Source organism: Strix aluco, chromosome 4 (assembly GCF_031877795.1).
Source record: "Strix aluco isolate bStrAlu1 chromosome 4, bStrAlu1.hap1, whole genome shotgun sequence".
NCBI lineage: Eukaryota > Metazoa > Chordata > Aves > Strigiformes > Strigidae > Strix > Strix aluco.
This window is the reverse complement of record NC_133934.1, coordinates 66,623,498-66,648,897: the sequence shown is the minus strand read 5'-3', so window position 1 is coordinate 66,648,897 and position 25,400 is coordinate 66,623,498. Positions and strand designations below refer to the sequence as shown.

Here is a 25,400-nt window from a genome sequence, read left to right as displayed (position 1 = left end):
TTTGGACCCAGGGGCTCCTGTCAGTCCAGGCTCCTTGCAGGCATGAGGATGGGCTGGGAGGATGTGTACACACATATTCTCAGAGGCAGTCACTTTGCAGCACTAACACGACGACTCCAACCCTGATTTTAGTCAGGGATCGCTTAACAAAAAGCAGGCACCTCGCTGCAGGCACAGAGCCACACTCGGGCTCCCGGGATAACAGCCAACATACACTGCGTAGCAGCTAGAAGAGCTTACAGTAAGGATTTCTAGGATCACGCAGACACAATCATTAACTTTTAAAATCATACATATCCTGCCGGCAAAGAACAATATCAATAGCGATCTCCCGCTGCCCACTTTAAATGGCTGGGAAAGCTCCAGCCCCAAACAGCTGCAATTGATCCCCTTCTTCGCCCCCCCTCCGTCATGTGATGGTCCTGCCCAAGTGATTTAAGCAGCGGGAGCTGAGCGCTGAGTCACGCCGCTTCGCGGAGAGGGGCTCGGGGTGTGCTGCCTGGTGGGGCTGGGCTCTGCAGCATGGAGCAAGTGAGTGCCGCCTTCAGTCGGGCTGGTGTGCCAAGCAGGACTAGCGTTCGGTTGCCTGTGGGGTTTGGGCTTGGTGCCAGAGGTAGGAGGAGAAAAGGATTAGCTGAGAGAAGATGCTAGACTGATACATGGCTGTGGGAGGAAGAGTTAGGGTTGCCCAGCCATTTTTCGTCTCCTCTTTTTTTCTAGCATGTTATCTAAGTGGGGAAGCTGTTCTAATACATGTTTACATCCTTGAGTATTGTAAAGGTTTGGGACCATTTGCAACTCTACAGTTTTAATATCCTTTTTACCTTTTTTCCTTAAACTTTGCATTTTTCTTCTGGAAAATGCCTGTTGGGTATAGAACTGGTCTAGCTCTTAATGCAACAGTAAAGGAAAGCAGGATGGCAGGGTGCTCTAACCTGCTTCTGCCATGCTTTCTTTTCTTTGAAAGACCCCCTGGGCTCTGAGGCTGTTTTTCAGACTCTGCTCTAGCACTGCACTAGAAATAGGGCCAGAAGGCAGCATTAGTGCTGTGACGATAAGTAGTTTAGTGACTGGGAGAAATCTGACCTTAGCGGTCTGTGTGTGGGCAGAGCAGGGAGTGGGCATGAAGACAAGTACCGCTGGGGCTGGGTGTCAGTCCTGGGGGAGTGCTGGGCTCCACAGCAGCCTGTAGCTGCTGGGCACGGGCCTACACAAGCCAGGCAAGACCTAGCCCAACTAAACAATATAACTAATTTGAAATTAGTCTCCCTGCCTCATCTGGCATATGGTTAAGTTGCATTTGGGCCTGGAGCACAGGCAGCAAAGCATGATTTGAATTATACCTGACCTCACCAAACAGTATCTTCCTCTTAGCTGAGGGAGGCTGGTGATTTTAAATGCTCTTTTGGGGGTATGTGGCTGGGGGAGTGAATAACCTGGCTCTGAGGAAAGGATCAAGCCCTCTTCTCTGAAGTGCGAGCTTTCTGGGGGGTGTTTGTTCTGTTTTACTAAGCTGCAAGGCAGAAGTGGGCTCCAGTGACCCCTCTCTTGGTGTGTAGGCTGCTTTAAGTCAAGACAAGAAACTTTCTGGGTGGCTCTTGTTGCTTGGAGACCCACCTAGGGAAGGGGGGAGACCTGGTGTTAGAAAAGCTTTGTAACTAGTTATAATATTAGGCTAATGGCTCTGGCCACTGCTGACTGGAAGGTGCAAGCTTGCTTGCAAAGATGTTTTCTGTAGCAGCTGGTAAATCAGTGCCTGCACCCTACTCGTGTTGCACTGGCTTGAATCACCTCCTTGTCAGCTAATGTTGCTTAGTGGGATGGGATACCCCAGTGGGGTGGTGGCTGTGTACTAGGATTCCTGGCAGATGGCTGACACAGGCAGCTGGCCTGACTCCACCCTTCCTCTAGCTTGGCCCAAACAGCACTGGTAGGCTTGCCTTGGGACAGACTAACTCCTGTGGTTTGGCCCTGCAGGGACTGGTTGTTACTCAGCTGGACATCCAGCCTGGTGAGTGCATCAAGGTCAAAGGGAAGATCCTGCCTGATGCCAAAGGGTGAGTGAGGACATGGCAAATGGATTGGTGTGACACTGGGGGAAGCCTGAGCTCCTGCTGTGTTCAGCTTGCCAGCACTGGGTAGCTGGAGCTGTTGCGGAGGAACCTCGTTTGCACTGCCTCTCTGTTTCCCCAGGTTTGCTGTGAATGTAGGGAAGGACAGCAGCACCCTCATGCTGCATTTCAACCCCCGCTTCAACTGCCATGGGGATGTCAACACCATCGTGTGCAATTCGAAGGACGATGGCATGTGGGGTCAGGAGGACAGGATAGCTGACTTTCCTTTCCAGCATGGTGACAAGATTGAGGTGAGGCCCAGGCGTGGAGCACAGCTTGTTAATGCTGCCTTGTACCTCTGTGGAAGAGAAGGAGCCGGTATGGAAAGGGGAATAAGTAACAGGGGAAGAGTCTCGCAGCTAAACTCAACCATCTAGACCTGCTCTGCTCAAGTCAATGCTCACATGGGTTAGGTGCTCCACTCTGGCCTTCCTTTGCAAGCTACACAAGCAAGAGCAATTAAAACCCTGATGTGAGATAGAGACTGGGTCTGTCTCACCCCTTCATTGCAGAAGCTGGGAGCTGACCTTGGGGCAGAGCAAACAAGCTTCCTCCCCTCCATGCCTCTCCTGGGCAGGGAGGAGGCTGACCTAGTGAGCAATGACCTTGATGCTTGCAGTCATCTCATCTGTCCTGCACCCAGACTCGAGGTAGTGGGGAGTGAGGCTTGTGAGCTGTGATGTGTTAGCCTTCCTTCTTGTGGCTCTCTACAGGTTTGCATCTCCTTCAATGAAACGGAGGCAACAGTGAAGCTGCCTGAGCTGGAGTTCCAGTTCCCGAATCGTCTGGGCATGGAGAAAATTCAATACCTGGCTGTGGAGGGTGACTTTAAAGTCAAAGCCATTAAGTTCAGTGAACAGCTATAGCTTGGTTTCTTTTGTTTTCTCCCCCCTGCATAGTGAAATAAACCCAAACTTGCAATGGCTGCTTCCTCTGCTGTTTTCTGCTCTAATCTGCTTGCTCCTGTGTGCACTACAGGGGTGGGTGGTGGGAAGGGGTATGTATCCATTTATGTGCCTACTTATACTGCAGCCTTGCAGTTAGATCACAGACTGGGCAAAGCATGATTTACTGTGAATAAAGCTCCTTAGCAGCAGTTGCTCCCTTGACCCTGTTTGCTGCACTGAGCAATCCCTGGCTGTTTCTAAACGCTTGGGACTAGTCCCAGCCAAGGCAGCTCAAACAGGTATGTTGGGCATGCATTGTGCCATCTCTGACCGGGAAGCGCTGCTCCCATCTCCTTGCTGGAGATGGGGGGCTGACAGGGAACAGGGCATGGCTTGTGCTCTTGCAAATAGCTTTGCTTTCCAATAACATGCTCAGTTAGGTGCATTGCAGGCTGGCACTAGTGTAATTGAGGAGAGCAGGCAAGTCAGGCTAACTGCACTTGCCAGGGGAAAACACATGGACTGAAAGGGGAAGCCTGACAGGAAGCTTAGGAGTGAGGTCTTGAGAGGATCCAGGCTGTCTGTGCTGCTTCATGAACTGAGGTCTCAACACTGTCACAGACCCAGTATTGTGGTGTACCATGAAGTCAGTGGCTTAGCAACATGTCATGTATGGGTGACAAGCCATGTAGCAGCCTCTGGGTCAGCATCTGTAACACTTGGCTGCTAAGCTCCAGATGCAGCCTGAGGGCTGTACTGAACTTGGTTACTAGAGGTATTAAACCCTGACTGCACCAAGCACAACTAGTTGCAGTGAGGCAGACAAAAAAGAAAGAAGCTTAGTAAACAACCTCTTTTACTTAGAACCTCTCTGCTCTGCTCGTGCAAAGCCTTGGAGTGTGTCTGCTACTGCTATTCCCCAGCTGCCTGCTAGCCAAGCCTACCCAAGACTGCAGCTGGGACTACTGCAGCATTTGAGGACCTGATGACAGGTAAAGAAGTCCTGCCTGCTGTGGAGAGTTGGGTGCCTGGGCAGGCTGTCCATGTGTGGCGGCTGGCTCTGTCCGCTGAAGCTACAACAGTGCTGCCCCAGCGCAGCTGAGCTGGTAACTGAATGAGCTGGTGAAGTCTTCCTTAGCCAAATGCTGCTTAAGTGGTGGAATTTGACTCCTGTTGGCTAATCTTTCTCAGCAGGACTGTTCTAGACCAGGGCTGCATTTGCTGCTCCTTTGAACAGCTGAGCAGTTGGGCCAGCTGCTTTGGTAGGGGCAATACCACCCTGCAGAGTTATTTTGGCCATTTGAAGGCTTTTTATGGAGAGGCTGACAGGCTGCAAGCCTGTTGTCTTCTTGTCAGCACAATTGCTGCATGGCAGTAACGCTGTCCAGATCTCTACTGCAGCAGCTGCCTCAGAGCAGGGCATCCCCATGAGCGATGGGGGGATTTGCTTTGAAGGGTGGACCCTCCGGCTCTACTGATGTCCTGCTCTTTCTGCTGGAGGCCTTCTTGCTGCTCTGCCAGAAGGGCGTGAGTTGTAGCTGTGTCTTGCCAGTCACCCTGTGGGCACAGACATAGTGACTGGGGATAGACAGGGCTCTTCCTCCTTGTTCTCCAGAGCTGACTCAGCTATGGTAGCAAGGGACTCAGTGTGCAAATAAGCAGGATGCTTTTGGGGCACCCGTCCCTTTGGGGAGGTGTGTGTGTCTGGGGAACACACTGAAGGGCTCTGCAGCAGTGTTGAAGTTCAGCAAAAGTTTCCACTCTGCACCTGCTGGGAGGGTAGGGAAGGGGTTGCTGTAACTTTTGTGCTGTGTGGGAGTAGGAGAGGTGCCATGCACCCTGCATGGCAGGAGCCTGGCCATGCTGCAGGACTATCTCATTTGATGTGGACAGGCTCACAGATAATGGTGCTTATAATTCCTGTCCTGCATATACTGCATTATTTACAGGATAGGATGTGCTTACTAGGCAAAGGATGAGACAAGTCTTGCTAATGCTTTGCCTTGTCAAATAAGTCTTGATGTTTTTTTGAAGGCTATTTATACTTGGGGTTGGGGGAAAGAGTTTGGCTTTTGTCTTCTTTCCCATTCCATCCCTGTGTTATGTTACCAGACTGAAGGTAAGTTAAAGGATGAACTGTACAAGCACTTCAAGTTACAAGGCCCTTATGTTGCAGAGACACAGGGGAGCTTACAGCTGGTCCCTTTGCTGTCTCTGTTCCTGGCTGCCCTGATTAGATGAGATATGTGTCTCTTGGCACTGAGAAGAGTAAAGCTGATCTCATTTCAGCCTGTTAAGCTGGCAGTCCTGATTTCTAGGTAGGTTAGCCATAAGTGTTCCTGACCACTATGTTCAGGGTACAAACAGTGCCTTCATGGGGGCTACCCCCCTTCTTGTACTTTCCACAAGAATTAATTAGGCTTATCCTGCTTTCTAATGCTGGCAGTTACCACTCAGGAGACCACAAAACAGGAGAAAGGGTAGGAAGGAAGCATGCCTTTGCCAGCACTTCCTGCCTCTTGAGTTTTGTTCTCCTGTGTCCCAGAGCTATAAATTATCCTGTTCCTTTACGTGACAGTGGTAAACAGGCAGAGTAAGTGGAGACTGCCCTGGCTGGCTCCTAGAGTGATGGCAAGACTTCTTTTCTGCTAGAGCAATCTGGAAAGTAAGAACGTTGTGCCCTGCTGCAGGCAGAGGGTCACAGTGAATATAAAAGCGGGGCTTGTCCCTGCCAAATATGCTCTCCTGGAAGAGCATGGTGAACTCAGCTTGTTAATATCTTTGGGAGGACCCTGAGCCCTGCTTCCTTTGGGGAGGAGCAGAAAGCACCGCAGCATGGCCTAAGGGTGTGGGCTTTCTTTTTTTAAACTTAAATTCTGCATAGTGTGTAGTCAGTCTTGCAGTCCAGCAACATATCCTGACAGGAACCAAAAGCCTAGAGGAAGAATGTGCTGCTTGGTTGCCCGAACACTGAGACGGAGGTGAGGGGGGGAAACAACACTGATCCCTGTTGAGAGGGATGCATGTGCTGTATTCTGCAAGTTTTGCTAATCTGTACTCAGCCTCTATCCCTGGCTATTCACTAGGAATCAAAGCTGCATGGCTTTATTTCCTTACAGCATCATGCTGAGGGAAAATTAGACCTTGAAAACCCTGCAAAACAGCTGTGAGGCTTTGTGTTAGAACATGGAGGTTTAGGCTGGATATTGGGAAAAAATTCTTCAGGGTTGTCAAGCACTGAAACAGGCTGCCTGGGAAAGTGGTTGAGTCACCATCCCCGGAGGTATTTAAAAGTCATGTAGAAGTGGTGCTTCAGGACATAGTTTAGTGGTGGACTTAATAGTGTTACATTAATAGTTGGACTTGATCTTAAGGGTCTTTTCCAAGCTTCTATGAACACAAGTGATATATGTTATCACCTTCTGTCTCGGAAGAGGAGAATGAATACCCAGTTGCAGAAGAGATTAGCTTGGAAACAGTAGATGTAACAGGAATTAAAATCTCAGGCAGGACCTAAAAGAGCGGTGATGGCTAAGACAGACCAGCAGCTTTGTATTCTCAAAAAATAAGTTATCCCTGAGCAGTTCACATTAACTTCACTTGACAGAAATAGGCCATCCAAGTGACTCTGTAGCTACATGAGCATGGATGTGACACTGTTCAGCACGGTCTCAAAAGATAGTTGCAGGACACTGCACCCAGGAGCCGTGCATGGTGTATGTACAGCGTGCGGAAGGAGGGTGTGAGGAAAGCTGATGGGCAATCCAGGTTGTGGTGGGGCATGGGAAGCCAGCTGGGTCACTTGCCACTGGACTTTACAAGCAAAATGGTGCAAGACAATTTCTTTCAAACAATAGACATAAGAAATTAACTGACATCTGTTGCATGAAATGAAAAGTGCACCAGCCAGCTTTGCAAGGGCACTTAGTGTGCAAACAGTCATGTTCTTCCTTCATCTCCTCACCTCCTGCTCCGTGGGCCTCAGTTTCAACATGTACAAACCAAAGGGAACTTCTGTCATGTCCTTTCAGAAAGTCAGCCTCAAACTGTAAGCTGCCATTACCTGATAACTGCCCCCTCTTCTGGAGCAGAGCAACGGGAACCTTAACTACACAGTTTGCCTTACCTGTAGTGTGATGGAGGCATGAACACAAGGTTGGTGTGGGATACCAGGCCCTTGGGGTCAGACACGTACAGACCACGGTGAGCTGTCTGTGGACAGGAGCCAAGCCATGCCACTGGGGGACACCACTGGGCCTGCATGCCAAGCTGAGATCCCCTGGATGTGTGCACTGTCACATGCCCACATGTTGGGGCTGTCTCTCTGAAGACACCCCTGTGGAAACCAAACCCCAAACGTGCCTGCTTTCCAACAAACTGGGACATTTTTCCTCCTCGACCCTTCACAGCAGATGCAAGCAGGCTGATACAGGCTGCAAAGCCCTCCCACGTGAGGGGAAAAAAATGTATAAAAATATTTATGTACTCACTTTTTCTCAGCAGTTTTCAGGCTGAGATTTGCATCCTCCTGCAGTGCCTTGTGTGTGGGCCCCTGGCTGGCTGCCTCTGAGCTCTGCTGTCCCTCGTTAGCCCTGATTATCACACAGGTGTGAGCTGTAAAAACACACCTGGGGAGTGGGCAGCAAGCCCTGCTATAATTTTTAGAAATTTTAGTGAGGGATGGGCGCTGGGGGGGTGTCCCCACGTCCCCCCTGCTGCACAGTGCTCCCTTCAGCAGCGTGTGGCAGGGACAGATGGTGAGGCAGTTGGGGTGGCCCTGCCTGGCCCCTTTGTGAGGTAAAATGGTGCCCGCCACAAAACCAGCTTGGAGAGCCAAGAGAAACATCTGTAGAAAGCCACTTTCTCCTCCAAAGCCTCCTGCAATAGCTTCTCATTTTCAGATGCCATCCTTTTTAAGCTTGCCTGGATACTTTTTTTTTTTATCACAATCTTGTTTTAGCTCAGCAAAACACCTGTGCACAACAAGCTGTGCAAAAGCAGGTCCCTAGTAAACTGTTTCCTCGGTATTTGGTCATGCTTTCACCAGCTCTTATTCTCCCCAGCAGAATTATGTGGATTTTTTTTTTTTGCATTTCAGTCCTAAAAATTCTTTTAGTGCTAAAATGACAATGAATGAAAGAAGTATTTCTGCTTTTCTTTTTTCATTTGAAGGCTATCTGCTTACAGAGCAACCCTCGCAGAAAGACCTGCTCTCAAGCTGGAAATCACAGAGGAAAAAACTGTCTGGCTCATATGCACCGTGTTTTCTTTATGATGTAGTAGAAAGAGCCCTTTTTGCTAATCTCAATCCAGGCAGAGCTGCACTGACACCTGCCACAAGCCCAGCCAAGGGTGCTGAGCCTGGGTGGCTCTAGCTCCCTGCCATCTTGCAACAGGAAAGCAGATTTGTTGCAAGGACTTTTAACACTGAAGTGCAGAAAGCTGCACAAAAGCCAGAGCTACAGCTGGAGAGGCTGTGTTACTGTGTGCACATAAGCAACAGCATAAGCTGCATGTGTGTAAGTGTCTGGCAACCACCCTCTGGACTACTTGACACCCTGAATTCATCCTATTTCTGCAGTTTGTATCGAAGAGGGACAGCAGAGTCTGTCCAACCAAGGCAGGAAAGGATCATGTCCTAGACTGAGACAACTCTGGCCACATAAAAACATTCTGTTGCACAACACAAATTATGCTTGTTAGTCACACATTGCTAGAAAAACCCTGTAATACACAAGAGGTGTATGACAGTTTATGTGCAGAGGCACAAGCAACAGTCCTGTAGGAACACAGCCAAACCATAACGCTATGCCACGGTCAGCATACATCTTCTCTGGAAAGGATATAAAGGAAGAAACAAGTCTTATATGACTCAAGCCCAGATGTAAACACTGGCTTGGTGGATGGCTGAATAAGGCACAGAGAAACCTGGGGATTGGGTCTCTAGATAGGCCCCTAGTTTGCTCATACTGATTTAAAGTATGGGCTCTCCTATGAAAAGCTCGCTCTGTTTCCCATTTAGCAAATGACAAGTCACTGCTCATGTTAATATTCAGGATTTGTGTGGAGTGAGTATGAAATGCTATCCAGTTCAGTTTGCCTTTTTCTCTTAATTACCATCTAAACAATCGTGACAGCAGCTAAATTGCAGAGATGATGGATGAGGCCTGACACATAAACTGTTTTGGTGCTCTGTGTTTGACCAATTTTATAGGTAACCTTCACGAAAGATCTTGTGTGTAAACTTACAACCAACAGACCCTAGCATGTAAACACTCTTTAATAGATTTAGTCTTGAGGAAAGCATCTGACGTGAATTCCTTGTGACCATTAATCGCACAAGGGCTCTGATAAAAAAAAGCAAATTGTAAGTAAGTTGGATGACTACATTTTCACAGCACTTGTATCACGTGGCATGGCATGGCAGAGCAGACTGTAGGCACAGCATGTTGCTAAAAGCATGTGAGGACTTACTGAGAGCTAGATTTAAAAGACCTGCTTCAATATCCTGCACAATAGACAGCATCACAGTGCAACTGCATGCCTCCATCTTTTTCTGTTCCCCCATGCTGGGTCTGGGTGCTAAGACAGCAGTGCAGTTTGATTACTTTCAAAGCCCAGGAAAAGTGCACCCCAGCTCTCTAGTGCCATGGCTACAGCCTGAGGAGGAGGCTGTCGAATGATGATTTGTATCTGCCTTTTTCCTGGGAGGTACCTCAGAAACTGGCTGGAAATTCAAGATAATAATTTAAGGAATGCTGACTCACAAAAAATGCTACATTTCTAACTGTAATGTGCAAACGCAATGTCACATAACAGGCAATGAGGCACCCTGTTGCTTTTGTAAAACTAGCTTTTACTTTGAACTGGCAATGTATGTCAAGAGTGTAACTGCTTTGTCCTTACTAGGATTTTTCCTCAAGCTAGTGAAGAGAGACTGTGTGCTTCACCCTGTGCTAGGCATCGACTGTAGCCAGCTGAATGGGCCAGGTAGCTGTTGCAGGATCCTTCAACAGCCAACAGAGTTCTCCAGAGACCGCTTTGGAGAAGGCGCTTGACTCAGGTACTCTGAACCGACTTGGAGAAGAGTCTCATCCACTGTCTCCTACAGAAGGAGGCCACACAGGCTGGCCGGCAAACTCAGCCAGTGTGGCTGTCCCCACGGCAGGGTGGGAGCCAGGGTATTCCATTTCAATATCCCAAGTAGATGTTTCAATTTTAAGAATAAGGCTCATTTTTAGCAAAAATGCCCACCCGTTGAAAACCACTGTTTGTTGCAAGATGTGTTTTGAATCATTTGGTTTTAACATGCTGTAACATTTAGCCCCTGCTGCAGTTGCAAGGGGAAATAGCCCAGCTCTGGGATGCACAAACACTGCATTTTGGGGATGGGGTAGCAATGCAAATCAGGCTCGCTTTATCTAGCTTACTGGCTTTCTCCACTGCAGCTACATAACTACAGGTTCAGATCTAAAAATCTCATGTAGCAAGACCCAAAAATCAGGTTTGTTTCAGTAAGTTTACAAGGACTAGGCAGTAAGTGTAAAAATTTGTCCATGGTATTCTTGTCCCATGAAATCATGTCATCACTGGGAAACGAGTTTCCATTATAGTCTAGTTTTAAAAACACAAGAGAAAAGCAAGGTGGGATAAGGAGCAATGAGGAAGTTCCCCTTTTTGCCAAAGGCACTGAGAAGTAAATCTACTGGCTTGGCCAATATTAAATTTCCTTTAAATACATGTCAAGATGTACTTCTACGAGACTCAGCAAACCTTGCAGTTAGGAGACCCATTTTTGAAAAAACTTCTGCAAAGACACTTTACCTAATGATAAACTTACCAGCACTTATAACAGAAATACGGGCTTTAACTAATTTTTCACCTGAAGATCTAAGCTGTTATAAAAATGTAAATAGCTATCACTTTATCACTTGCTTCATTAGCTGATGTTTGTGTGTACAGTGGAGCACATGTAGGACTTTCATCATCAACCCCCAAACTTGCTGGACCAAACATCTGAATTTCCTGTAAACCACCATGAATCCTTAACCTCAAAATTTTTAGCTGGAAACCTGACAAAAGAAACTGTTTTATACACTATTTAGTAAAGCCTTATATACCACCACCACAAAGCTGGCCGACTGCGTGCCACTTGGAAACACTTCACTTGCAGTGTAACGCCAGCATGCAGAGTGACGACTGCTGTCAGTCATGCATTCCGTGAGGGTGAAGGCGACAGCTGGAGGTGCTCCCCCTCAGTCAGTACTGGTTCCTGGAGCAAACAGGCAGACCCTGTTTGCACCTGAGACTCTTCCTGACCCGAGGGTAGACTGCCGGGCTTTCTTTTTCAGGAAAGAACTTACTAAATGGAAAATGCAATGCTGGCTGGTCTCAGGCTGTTCACAAAGGCTTGCCAGATTTGCCAAGTCTTTCTGGTTTGTTTTGGTAACTGTAGGATGGAAGGGTGGCTGCAAAAATAAAATCTAAATTAAAACAACTTTTAAATATAATAAACTAAACTGAAGTACTGTGTAGGATTTTTCTTTAGGACAAATTAATGTTTTGGTTGGCTTTAAACAGCTTCCCCCACTGTTTTCCTGAAACTTCACTCAAACAAATAATTATTCTTGAGTGACCCCAAAATACTTTTTCTCCAATTTTGTTTTTGATTTGGCTATTAAGGCATAAAAATCAGTTTCCCTGCTTGGAGTTCTCATGAAATGCTGTATGAGCCTGAACAGCGTTCAAGTTCAAAAATAATGAAAAGGATATGTTCGCTGTCATCACAGGTAATTGGCTTGCTGCTTCTAAAAGCATTACAAAATCAGGTAGATTTTCTTCTGGACACTGGAGAATTGATGCTTGATATGACAGAAGGGCATTGGCATTTTCTTTAGTCTGCCAAGCTGCCTGTAGAAGAGCTATGATGTGAGCTGTTAAAAAAACAAGGGGCTTTAAAACCAGCATTGAGAGCAATGAATTTTGTCATTTTCTGTCACATGCTAGAGTTGAAATTCAAAACGAATGGACTTAAAAACTACATGACTAAAATCTCTGCTCTGGTCCTGGTGGCGAGATAGGATGGGATGAACAACACCCTGGAGAAAGGAGAAGCTTCAAGCACTGCTTCAGGTCAGAAGAGAGGCGACCTGAATCTGGCTCATCAGCCACGGTGGTAATCTGTTCATGCAGCTTCTAGCCATTTCGTTAAACAGTGACGTTAGAGAGGAAAGCACATTCCATACAGAAAAAGAGAGTCTGCCACAATCTGCTTTGCTGACTGCAAACTGGTAGCAATCCTCCAGCACTTGGTAAATTGACATAGTAAAGTTGAGTCAGGCAACTGTAGTTACTCCAGGTTTCCCTGACTAGGAAATAATCCAAGAGTCTTTATGGAGACTCTTGTCTATCTACCCAGGGTGCACAACATTATCATTACACGTGCATGTTTTCAGTGGGCAGGAAAAGAATATCCAGATTTCAAGTTAATGCCTCTTCTAGCTTGTAAAATAATTTCTGATGAGGTGGGTTCAGACAACAGATGTATTGCTATATGAAAGAAGTCCTAGTGTACATAATCCCTTCACAGAAACAAGCACGTAAATTATTTCATTAGAGATCCCTCTCACATCTCACTGAAATGCATTCAGCCTGCAACAGTAACACAGATCACAAGTGAGATTATTCAAAATAGACTTCCCCCCAACGCTCCTGCCCTGAGTCCAGACCTGAGCTGATTACTTCGTGCTGACTTGGACTCCTGAGATGCAGGTTCTCATAAAAGTGTGTTTAAACTCCACAATCAGAGGATTGCAAGATCCAGAAGACGAAAGATTCTATTTTCCTTGTCAAAATCTCCATCATAAGGCCACTTAATGGTATATTTACCATGTGTTGAAAAAGGTTGAAGCTTCTTCTGGTAGCCCTTTATTATATTAAAAAACAACAACAACAGCAACAAAACCACGAAGAGATGTTCCAAGCTAATGCATGACTATCTTTGGGGTTCCCTCTTTTTGTTAAGGTTTTCACAAAATACAAAATTAAATGTCTTTTCTACATACAGAACAAAGTAGGATCAAGTAACTGATTAGAGTATGTACAAAAACTTACACATTCTGTCTTGCTCTTTAAAAAATATAAATATCAATAATGTTCAGTAGAATGGGTTGGTTTTATTTTTAAGGCTTCATTCTTTTAGATCCTTCATTATTTAATGAGGTGCCAGATAGGCAGGAAAGGGAGGTAAGAGAAGAGGTCATGTTTTTTATTAAAGGTAATGTGTTTAATTCTCGTGAGACTCTTCCTCATCTCTGTCAGGAGAAGATTTCCCTCCACATTGATTTAAGTTCCCAGGAAGCAGATGTGGAAGGAAAAGAAAATAAAACCTTTATTATTGCTATTTTTTTCCTTCATTAAAATCTTGTTTTAAACCTGTCTCCGTTCATTGTCTTTGTAGAGAACCATCTGCCAAGTACTTGGATTAAATAAACTCGAGCAGGAGGACTGTATCCAAGGTCTACCTGGGAAAGGTTAGAGTGAGGAAGAGGCTGCTGGAGGTGTTTTACCACCGACCCCGGTGGAGGTAGCAAGTGCTGCAGCTAGGGCAGCTGCTGCTGTTGCATCCCTGGGCTTGAAGTCTGTGGGGAGGCTTTCCATCAGGCACTTGAGCTGTTCCTGGCCCAGTTTGATTTTGTCATCTAGCTCTCGTTGCTCTATGAGGAGTGCGGACTTCATCTTTACAAAGTGCTGGTAATCCTGGAGCTGTTCCTCAGAGAGGTAGTTGCCCAGGATCTCCAAGACCACCCGTTCTCGACGGTCAAGGTTTTCCTTCAGTTCCCGGGCATCTTCGTGCTGGCCAGCCAGCAGTTTCCTCTTCTCGTTCAGTGAACTCTGCACACATCAGAGAGAGCGCTTCAGTATCAGCAGCACCAAACTCACTCATCCCCCCTCTCCTTCCTCCCAACACCACCTTTGGTGGAGGCGGGATGGCTGCTAAGCTCCCAGACACACAGTCAAAAGCCTGGGGGAGGAGGATGAATTCCTCACTACAGATTGAATGTGAATCCCACAGAATCAGACTTTGAATGTTCTAGTCAATGTAGGGCAGAAAGCGCTCCAAGACAGTCACTAAAACTTACTTGAAAGCAACAACTACCAGGTAAACCTGGCTTTGTCTCTCACAACTACCCAAAGAATGTTAAAACGCAGCTTCAACTGAGGCAAAAGGCAGTGGGTCATTCCATGACTCACACCACAAAAGAGCCTTTCCTCCAGCCACAGGGCACAGACGTGCTGTCCCGAACATGGCCATTCCGTTTTGAGACAAAGCTGCAGGATCTGAGACGTTTATATAAACCGGGACCAAGATTCCCACAGACAGAACCGAGTTTGCTTATACATAAGCATCAAGATACCTGCCTTCCTGTGAGCCCATGGAGGTCCTAGCTTACACAAGCACGTTCTTGTGACTGCTGCTGTCCTGCACCCTAAAAAAGGCCAAAACCCTATGGCTGTGCAGATACATACCCGCTCTTCGCTGTTGGCATTTTCCCCCAGACTACTCAGAACGTTCTCTACGCGGGCCAGGCGTCCTGAGAGGGAGAGCAAGAGGTTCACCACCTTATCCAAATCGCCAATGAACATCTTGTACTTGTCAAACTCGTTAGGTTTGCATAGCTTGCTGATCAACAGCTCCACCTCCTCTCCAAGAGCATTATTCATCTTAATATCTGCTAGCAGGCCCTCCTTGGCTTCCTTCAGGATTTCCAGTTTGTGGGTCAAGCTCCCGATGAGCTCAGCCTGTCAGAAAGGAAACACATTGCCACATCGGTCATTACCATGATCACCCTGGTCATATGGATGATGACAAGAGGATATGGCTATAGTTCCTGAGAAGCGGGATCAAGTCAGCAACAGCTGACAAGACATTAAAGAAGAAGCAGAGAAAACTCTGAAATTCCACATCCAGGTGATAATATGAATACCCAGTCAGATTGCATGAAGATATATTTGTTCTACCATCAACAAACATTTATAGAAGAGACATCTGATTTGGTGTACCATATTCTGATACCCAGCTACCTACATCTGAAAGATGTAGGTTCTTTCAGGTCTCCGAGTGAGAAGAGCTACAGCTACTTCTCCTGCATATTCCCCACTCCCTGCCCCAGCCTTTTCTTGTTATAGTTTTTATGACCCAGAACTGTACAAAACAACTGGCAGAAAAATGGCATGACAAGAGGCTGAGCTGACACTTACTAATTACATATGGCTTAGCAAGAAAGAAGGAATTGCTACATATTTCCCCTTCCTATAGCACCCTGAAACTACTGACTACTCCTTACTCAGCCACCTCAGTGTTGAGGTACAAGCCTCAAATTCAACCATGATCCAAACTCCCTGCCTGTGCAGGCACTGCCTCACACAGAGAGGCATCAAGCAAGCATTTACACCGAAGATGTTCTAAATTTACTTAGTGACTGGGCAAAGACATTCAGAGCACACACCCATTTTGTGAAAATGCTAGCAACTCTTTCACTGCTGGAGAAAAGGAGGCCCCCCCAGGGTTCAGTTACTCCAGAAAGAGCAGTGCTGCACGTGTGCTGGAGATCCTTATTTCTGTTAGGATTTAGGGGAAAGGCATATGCAAAAGCAGAAGTCTATGGCCTAGGGCTTGCAATTCTTGCTTCCATTTACTTAGGACTGAGAGCACTGAGAGCAGGAAAAACTCTGCATACAAGGGTTGGGTATTTTCAGTCTCTTTGGTTTGTGCACTGCTGAGGTACCGTTACATGTACGTTAATCTACTCTGCATACAAACACTGCAAAATAGAAGTAAATCACAAAGTTGCCTGAAAATATTCTCTCAAGGTCATCTTTCCATCAAAACTCATGGTCATTTCAAGTAGGAAGGCAGTCTACTTCAAAGGAGGAAGGATCTTCAAACCCAGATCAGGCTGGGGGTTGCTCTGAATTGGCCCTTATCTGCAGGGGCAGCCTGTCAGAGTGGGGTTTAAAAGGTTGGTTTGGCAGCCAGGAAGCTAATGGCACCATTTAGCCAGACACCACTAGATGGTACACTGCCTGCATCCTCTGCAGTGCATGGTTTTGTGGCTGCACTAGAGTCTACTGTCAGCTTCTACATATATGCAAAGGCTGAATAAAATGCGAGTAGTGTTCTCTTGAAACAAACATCAGCTACCAGGCTTATGCTGGAATAACTGCTAAGTCCTGCTGTTTGTTGGCACGGTAGTTCAGAGGGAGAGGAGAGCAAAAGTGCTACTAAATCCCACCTGCCAGGATAAGGGACAGCCAAAACTCCTTTACTTAAATACTCCCCTCAGTAGCACAGGTATCACCCAGAGACAAGAACCAACACTTGCCCTTCCCTGTGCCTATGATGCTAATGTCACCTTCAAAAGAAAGATCAGAGGTCCTCACCAGTTGATTGCTGGACCAAATCCTGAGGAGCAAAAGAATGGAACTGTTTTCAATTATTATAATGCCAGTGGGGAAAACTCTATAGCAGGACTGGACACAAAGTCTGGCATTATTCTCGACAGGTTTTCAGGAGAACCAAGCTGCTCAGAACTGCCAGTTGTTCCTCCCTGCTCTGGTAGCTTTGCTCAAGGTGCAGACCTGCCCTCCAACCACAGCAGGAGGCTATGGGAGTGCCGTACCTTTGTTGTGAAGGCATGGGAGCTGGAGAGGGGACTGTGAACAAAATACTTGCTTTGTGTTCATTAATCAGTGACTCTCCTGCAATCCCAGATGCCAACCAATATAGCTCCTTTGCATACTTACAATGGAAATGAGCTTGTTTATCCAAATGACCTCTCAGAGCCTTCTCAGATAATGCCTATGCAAATGTTCTTTCACACAGACCATGAACAAACATGCCAGGCAGATCTTGCTGTCTGGGCCTAATCACTCCCATCTACTTCTGTTTTTCCATGCAAATGTAACCTTTGAGGCCTGGGACTTGTCCTCCATGGCAGGCTTACCTCTACTTGCAAGCCTGTCAGATGCTTGCAGCATGTCCACCAACTCCTTGGAGCAGCATCCTCCTCTTGTTTAATCACTCCCTACCATTCACGTTGGTATAAGCAGGCAGCCGGGTTTGAAGTGAACAGCACCCCAAGAATAGATCGAATGCTACAGACGCAGCAGGGGCTGCAATTACCTTCCAAGCTGGGTGCTCTACAACCAATGGCTTGGGCCAGATAATTAAAATCAGCAGACAAAGGCCTTAGGCAAATGCTTTTGCTTCGCAGCACATGTATGATCTATCTGTGTAGATGTGCTACCCAGAATCCATGCTGGACCACAGAAATAAGACATGGCAGGCACGGTGAGTGTCTCTAACCCATTCCAGTGGCCTGGTCCGACAGCTCCTAAAGACTTGACAGGGTCCTACCTGCACCTCAAATGCTCCACAAAATAGGGCTCATCTACTCACTTAGTACTCCTAATTTGTGTTACAGAGCACTCTGATGGATGTCCCATTCTAGCTGTCATTGTATTAAATCCTGGTAGGGAGCAGATTTTGCTTAGCAGATAAAAGCTGAGAACAGACACAGTAAGGCAATATGAAAAAGAGAGGTGAGCTCTCCAAGTCAGAGCTGCAGGACAAATTGCATGCTCGCAAACATCACCCAGCGTCACGTCTTCTCTCTGCGTTTTTACACATGGCATGGGGATGAGGACCCAGAGAGAAAATGTGGAGTTCTGCTAGAGACACATGAATTCTCTGCACTTTGACAGAGAGGCTGAGTTTGGGAGCCTTTCTTTAAATCCATGCTTGATTTTAGTGCAGGAAGAATTAAGTACAATATTTACAGCATATGGGACTTGCACAAATATTTGTATCCTTCAGTATGTTTAAACTCTGCTGTTGGACAAACAGCATGAATATGGGCTGTGCTACTCTGTCCAGTGCAATGTAGGATGTTTTAAATTTACAGACAGGCACAGCTGCTTTTGACACAAAGTAGTAGGTGTGTGAAAGGAGGCACAGACAGGCAACTACCTGCCTGTGGCTCCTTGGGATTTACCAGCTTTGCAACATGTCTGTAATTACCAGGTAACCAATGTTAGACAACCACAGGGGCAAATTAGAAGGCCCCGCAAAAGCCCTGGAAGACAGAGCACCCAAGCCTACAGCAAGAACTGCAGGGGCCATTCCTCAGTGAAATGTAGCTGCAATAAGAGAGGAAAATGTTTTCTCCTCTCCTGCTCTGCTCTCCTCCCACCTAAGTCATCACGTTGAGGTTGTACTAACTGAGCTGCTGAGGTGCACATGGCTTTCAGCACGTCAGTGAAACAATAAAGTGTGGGGGGAAAAAAAGAGTAACCGGTGTTTCTTTGGAGACAGTGAGTGCAGACAGCAGGTAAAATGGTTAAATTGGCTTCACTGAAGAGGAAAATCCTAGGGTGAAACCTCATGCACTCAGTGCAGTCACTAGCTGGACTCTGTTCCTGTTTCTAACCCCAGCTGTCCTTACCATAGGATAGGATTACAGAATAGTTTGGGTTGGAAGGGACCATTTAAGATCACCTAGTTCCAACCCCCCTGCCATGGGCAGGGACACCTTCCACTAGACCAGGTTCCTCAAAGCCCCGTCCAACCTGGCCTTGAACACTGCCAGGGAGGGGGCAGCCACAACTTCTCTGAGCAACCTGTGCCAGTGTCTCACCACCTTCAGAGTAAAGAATTTCTTCCCGGTATCTAACCTAAATCTACCCTCTTTCAGTTTAAAACCATTACCCCTCATCCTATCCCTACACTCCCTGATAAAGAGTCTCTCCCCATCTTTCCTGCAGGCCCCCTTTAAGTACTGGAAGGCCGGTATGAGGTCTCCCCAGAGCCTTCTCTTCTCCAGGCTGAACAACCCCAACTCTCTCAGCCCGAAGTCCTTGCTCAAGTCACTTCATCTTTCCCTTTTCCTTGCTTGCTGTGGGACAAGGACAGCCTCTTACAACCTGTATGCTCAGCATTTGGCATAATACAGGCCTGCCTCAGGGTTGTGCAAGATTTGTACTCAGATTTGCAGTGAGTATTCAGATTAGCTCTCTTCATTCAATCTGGGTCACCCTAATGAAGCTCTGCAGGTGGCCTAAACCTACCCAGCCCCTACGCAACTTGAGACTGCCAAAAGCTGACATTAAATAGAAATGCATTTACTTTAGGGCTTATTATTATTTCAGGAACGTAACCAGCAAATCGTGGTGTGTGCTGAATTTACCTTCTTCTCATTGATGTCCAGCAGCTCCTCTTCCTCACCTACTTCTTCTGGCAAGTCCTTGATTTTATTCAGCAGTTCTGCTTTGGGTGCAGAGACACTGTAATAAGCAGGACAGGTGACCAGAGTTACAGGAGCTTCCTTTTCTTCTCTCCTACATCACAGTGAAGAAAAAGGAGTTCAGCCTGAGCCTGACTTTTTGCCGTGCCTAGATCTACGGTTTTCCAGCACTCCCTCTTTGGTACCTTCTCAGCATTACTAACCGCAAATGAAATGGCCGATTCCTGCCATCAGAGGGTGCATGTCAGCTGCTTTCCCATCTCTCCCCTGCACAGAACAGCACTGCTGCTCTCTTTAAATGGTGACTGGTTAACAGGATCAGATACAGGATCAGATCCTTGCTGAAGGTAAACCAGCACAGCTCAGCTAGTGATGGCTAGATTGATCTGGCATGAAGTATTACAACTTACTTCTATATGGTTCTCCAGCTGGAGGACTTGGGCTGATCTTTGCATCCCCCCCTGTAATAAGTAGGTGCCCCCATACCTCCTTCCAAAATTTGGCCTCTCATTATCTTTCTGCCCACCACTGTTTCGGTCCTGATTTTACTCTCATATTTCTGTTACTTTGCTTTGGACTGAATTGCTTCAGATTACAAAGGTTAAGATAGCAAAATCAAATAACATCTCCAGAGATGGTTTATTTCCTGCCCTGTTATCAAGCTCAGTGTTGTTTTCCACACACAGCCCAGAGAGGTGAGCTCAAAGGCCACACAGGCAGCTGAGCTCATGAGAAAGGGCATTCAGAAATGCACTGACAGCCCTCACACCTAACAACTGAGGAACTCGCTCTCTGCCAGCACCCACCTATACAGATGCAGAAAAATTCAGCACAGGCTTGTCCTTCAAAGCAAGCAAGCAGCGAGTTCTGCTGCAACACTGCCCCACAGCCCAAACAAGCAGTGCTTACGTGTCATCTTCGACTGCTGTCCTGCTAGCTTTCTTCTGCGTCATCTTCCTTTTCATGTTGTTCTCCTTCAGCAAGCTGGTTCCACCAGGGAAAAGCCCTTCCATTAAGTCCATGGTTGTCTTCATTTTGGAATCTGGATCCAGGATATCAGCCAGAGACTTGTCTTTATGGACAATTTCTTTTGCTAGAGCCTCTGACTTAATATCCTCTGGGGTCTTTTTCTTTGTCTTCACTGGAGGTGCTGCGCTGAGTATCCTGGAGTCCGGGCTGTCATTTTCTGACTCTCTGGTGATGATCGCTGGCTCTCTGTGGTTACCTTCAGGTTGAGGTATGGGCTGTCTATCAGCACTTTGAGGCCCTTCAGAAGAAGCAGGTAACTGGTGCTGCTTATCCACAGCAGATGGAGAGCTAGTCCTTTTTGATGCAGGTGGCAAGAGGGGCCACTGATCTTCACCAATACTGGTGCCCAACCCTGTTATTTCCCTCTCGGCCAGGGCTTTGGGAAAGCTTTTGAAACTGCTATGGACAGAAAAATTCTGTGAGATGAAGACAAACTTATCACACAGGACCATTGTGAACACATGGTGAAAGCCTAAGACAAGTAAGTTTTCCTTCTCTCTCACTTATTTTTGTGTCTTACTTCTCATTTCAACATGGAAAGGCCCACAGTATGAAGCTACTGGCACCAGAAGCATACTGTCTCCTCAACCTAGACACTGCTGTTTTGTCGTTCCAACACAGAAAGAACTTGTAAGTGACAAGAAACTTTGTTTTCTGCTCACAGGCTGGGACATTGCATCTCACCACCTGGGAGTACCATCCTGAGCAGTCTATACCCGTTTGTCCTTTTCACACTGGAAAAGCTAACCACTACTACAACCCTGGCCAGATTCTTCCCGGATGGAAATCAGAGCAGCTCCTTGGGAGCAAGGGAAGCTGTGCCGAGTTAAATCAGCTGGGCCCCTAGCCCAAAGTCCTATCCTTTAGGAAAAATTCACTATAAGTGTGACTGTGACATATTTGTGTTGTCAATTCTTGGCAGATGGTCACTGTTTCATAACAGCATTATTTTGTGCCAGGTCTAAAATATATTCTGGGAAACTAACTGTTTGGAAAAACCATCATGGATTTTCATAGATCTCTCTCAAAAACCAGTAACCAGAAGCAGTCAGCAGCCATTTTAACTCTTCATGCTGGAGCGAGTAAGAAGCAGCCCCACTGAAATCTACAGGGATTAGGATAGTGAGACTAGGATAGTTTCTCACCCATAATGCCCCTTGCCCTGTCGGCTAAGCACCTGTCAGTGCATCTCCTGATGGGCCACAAAGCTTTTTGCCTTCTTGCTTTGTCCCCTGCCCTGGCCACACCATTTGACAACACTCTTGGCAGCCAGCAGAGCCTAGCAGCACTGAGCCTGTCTGTCTGTCCCTCTGCCCTTATAACGTGTGCATGTGAGCTTCCTGCTCAGCCGGCAGCTGCGGGTGGGTCATCGTGGCACGCAGAGCTGCAGAGGTCAGTCACATTTGTCTGGAGCCCCACATATCTTACTGTATATGGCCCTACAACGCCTGAGACGCTGCATTACAGCTCTCCCTTACCTCATTGTGGCCTCCTCCGAGAGCCTGGTGGATTTGTCTCCAGCTGCCCCATTCCTCTCAAGCACCACTGGTGGGGGAGGAGGTGGGAATTCCTCCGTGCCGTTTGCAGAAGTGCAAGAGCTCAGCTCAGGAAAAGGACGGGATGGCAGTGGGGGTGAGAAGGGTGGAGCAACGACACCGGGCTGGGAAGGCATGACAAAAACCTCGTCGTCTTCATCATCCTGCAGCAATGGTGGGGGCGTGAGCTGCAGGCCCGACTCTGAGATCCGAAGATGGGTTGTCCCCTGGGGAGAAGGAGTCTCTGGGTCAGAAGAAGTGCTGCTCTGTGTTGGCAGGGACTGCCACCTCTGGGAGAACTTTGGCCCAGCCACTGGAGGAGACACCGTAGCCCTTGGGTAGCTATTGTCTTTGACTGAATGAGCCCACACCGCTTTGGGTGGGAGTGATCTGTGAAGCAGCCCGCCTTTCCTTCTCCACATAATTTCTTCTGTGGGAGTCTTGGGTGATCTATCCTGGACAGCATCCAAAGACTGTGCCTGAATATTACTGTTGCCCTCAGGGGGAACAGCATCTTGTTTGGCATGGTGCTGTCTCAGAGCCTGGCCATCACCTGTGCTCTGGAAGTCTGAGGGAGTCTGGGTGGGTGTATTAGGGGAGGTCTGGCCAGATCCAGAAGGAGTAAGGTTAAGGAACAAGGGTTTAAAGCCTTGCTTTTGCTCAGGATAGTGACTCCTTGCCTCTGTTGGGGATGGGGCAAATGCAGAAGTCCTGCTATCTGGTCTGGAAAGTTCTGAGAGCTTGTGGTTCTCGGTCAGTGTGGTGGACCCAGTGACAACCTCGCTGCTGTGGTGAGGATGGGGATAATAACTTGTAAACGCCATTTTTTCTGAGTGGCTTCTTTCTTTCTTGCTGAAAGACCTAATACCAAGAGACAAACCATGATAAGATTAATAATTAATCAATGAGCCAGAAAAGCACCTCCTTAATGAGCAAATTACGCAACCGTATCTGAGGCCTGGGTCAGTGCCTGCTGATCTAGGTGAAGTGCAGCTGTGCTTTGAAACTGGTACTAAAATCCAGTCTACTAATGTTAGGGACACAGAGCCAGATCCATTCCCACTCACCATCTCCCGTCATTTTCAGTGTGCACTAGATCACACACATACGTGCACACAGGTAGCAACATCACAGCAATAACTTAACAGAAAAAATTTTAGGAAAACCTAAGTGCTCTCCACCCTTGCTTTGAATTTTGTTTGTTACAGATGGGACCAGTGGCAACTGCTGTAAGATAGACTACTAGACACTACCTATCATCAAACTCCATTGTCAACTGCTGATAATTTTAAGAATTTCAGCTTTATGGGCCAAAAATTCCCATAACATTATCTGATCCTTTTGGAAAGGTGCCATTAAAATGATTCAACTGTTTCAGAGAACAAAGTGAGGCCAAAAAATGCACTATTTTGACTGCAGAGAAAAAAAAAAGCTTTTACAACCATGGAATCCTGTTAGAAGAAAGAGCCCCACTCAAGTAGGCAGGTGTTACAAAAACCAAAGCGAAAACACTTCAAATGCAAACAAATGTTAAGGCTGCAAGGCCAGCAGATTAAATTATTCCTTCCAGGTCTTTTAAGACATTCTCATGTGAGTCTGAGAAACAGTGTCTGGCCTTTGAAGTGAGGATCCTGCTCAGGGTACATAGGCAAACCTACTTGCCTGTATGGCTATTTAGCTGGAAAACAAAATAAGCAGTAATAATATCATTAGCAGATGCAAGAGATGATGGCCTTAAAACATGAGGCCATATCATAAAACAATAGAATACAGTAAAGCTCTACTGCCAATATATTTTCTGTTCTTGAGATGTATTGTTCAAATAAAACAACAATGCCAGTCTCTGATGTTTGAGACATGGGTCCCGAATTTACTCTCAGATGTACTGGTACAAATTAAGAACAACTTTGTCAAAGACATTCTGGCTTTATTCTGGTGTAACTGAGAATAGAATTTGGCAGCCTTTGCCTGGGGGTGGGTAAACTTCCCAGACAGACTGCTCTTGGTATTGTCTGTGGTTCCTGGACAGTAGCAATGTGTATTCTTTTCAGATGCTCTGTGTTTGTCAGAAACGCCAGATGGTAATTCTCTAATTGAAAGATCTCTCCTACTGCGGAAGCAATTGTGGATTCTAAAACTGGTGGAGCAACAACTGTTTCCAACAGTGCTTATGAGACAGCTATTGTATGACACCTGGGGAGCAGCGTAAGTCATGGAGCACGTGTGACTGGACCAAGTGATTGGTGACCAGGGTTTCCTTAACTTCACCATTTGACAGTTTCCTCCTTGAGCAAGAGAGGTGATGGGGATGGTCCCATGTTCTCCCCAGCACATTAAGCAGCTGTGTCCCAAAGAAACCTAGATGCATAATTCCCACTGCCTGCTACTGCCTTCCCTGAAGGGCCTGTGCATGGGGTCTCTGTAGACAGTGATAGGATGGTGATGATTAGATGTGAGAGGACTGACTAGAAAACCAGCTATTTTGGGCTAACAATCACAGGACAGACAAAGACTGCATCTCTTAAGCGATGGATGAAAGATGCTACAATAACACCTTATGAACCAGACTGTGAAATACTCACAGCCGGGCAGGGAACATTCAACAGTATCCTAATAGTGGAACTCCTTCTGTGAATCACTGAGACACGCGTAAGGTCCTGGTCTACCTGTCCCTTTCAGTCTGCGGAGGATTTAGATCTCCTTCTCACTGAAAGTTAAATGTAAAACTTCTACCGGCTTCAGCAGTGCATCAGAGCCCTCTGGCTTCCAAAACTCATGCCCATTCTCTTTTAGGTCATTTCAGGTGCAGTAGCGTAAGAAAAATCACTCAGCAGCTGAGGCTCATAGGGAGTGATTTGCAGGCTGTGTAGTGGAACCCTGTGTCCTCAGAGCCAAGGGCTTTTTCCTGTCTTCTCCCATCCTTCCATTTTATCTTTTGGGAAATCCAATTCTGATCGGGAAGGGAAAGCAGCCTCACATCTCCCAGAAGAAATGTGCTTGCAGAGTGCGCTGCACGCCTATGCAGCAGAAACATCATAAACCTGTTAAGTTAATACTAATAATCTTTGTGCAGTGAAGCATGAAAATGAGAAACCTACATTTCGTGCCCCAATAAACTTGTTTTCAGCCTGGGTGTTCAATCCCGTTACTTGGAAAATAGGTTGGGGAGCGGGGGGGGGGGGGGGGGGGGGCGGGAAACAAGGATACTGCAAGTAGTTATAGAGAAAAATGATGAAATGCTGTCTCTAGAAGAAATGAAGAAATGGGGAGGCAGGATGAATTAAAACAGTTGTATTGTTCTCTCAGGAAAAAAAATGGAAAATGTTATTCCAAATCCAAGTGAATGGGTGTGTTTTAAATAATGATAAAAAGATGTGCTTGAAGGCAGATTGAGTTCCTCTAAAACAAGATTTATGTCTTCTTAGGGGTAAAAATGCCCAGCCAGTCAGAAGTAAGATCCAGCTAGACTAGGAGCCTTCCTCTACTTCTAGCAGTTGCTCCCTGACCCAGAGCTCCCTGGTGAAACCTTTG

General features: G+C 46.7%; 2 protein-coding genes across 5 annotated transcripts in view; one reads left to right on the top strand and one right to left on the bottom strand.

Annotated features, from left to right (window-relative positions):
- Positions 1-459: 459 nt before the first annotated feature.
- LOC141922337 (16 kDa beta-galactoside-binding lectin) lies at positions 460-3,035 on the top strand. The gene is made up of 4 exons (XM_074821473.1): positions 460-531; positions 1,978-2,057; positions 2,194-2,365; positions 2,828-3,035. The coding sequence occupies exons 1-4, from the start codon at positions 523-525 to the stop codon at positions 2,978-2,980; spliced, it is 414 nt and encodes a 137-aa protein (XP_074677574.1). The 5' UTR covers positions 460-522; the 3' UTR covers positions 2,981-3,035.
- A 9,495-nt stretch (positions 3,036-12,530) lies between these two features.
- SHROOM3 (shroom family member 3) overlaps positions 12,531-25,400 on the bottom strand; it is a 108,226-nt gene continuing 95,356 nt past the window's right edge. For 2 of the 4 annotated variants that reach the window (XM_074823422.1, XM_074823420.1), the window contains exons 6-10: positions 21,813-22,730; positions 20,215-20,733; positions 19,249-19,399; positions 14,531-14,803; positions 12,531-13,894 (exon numbers count right to left, since the gene is read on the bottom strand). In XM_074823422.1, coding sequence (XP_074679523.1) covers positions 13,535-13,894; positions 14,531-14,803; positions 19,249-19,399; positions 20,215-20,733; positions 21,813-22,730 — 2,221 coding nt within the window. In that variant the 3' untranslated portion in view covers positions 12,531-13,534. The remainder of the gene's footprint in view (positions 13,895-14,530; positions 14,804-19,248; positions 19,400-20,214; positions 20,734-21,812; positions 22,731-25,400) is intronic. The other 2 variants (XM_074823423.1, XM_074823421.1) reach the window with 1 other exon arrangement.

Coding starts and splice junctions, on each gene's coding strand:
- LOC141922337 (XM_074821473.1), top strand. Junction 2,058..2,193: donor ATCCTGCCTGATGCCAAAGG/GTGAGTGAGGAC, acceptor CTGTTTCCCCAG/GTTTGCTGTGAATGTAGGGA. Junction 2,366..2,827: donor AGCATGGTGACAAGATTGAG/GTGAGGCCCAGG, acceptor GGCTCTCTACAG/GTTTGCATCTCCTTCAATGA.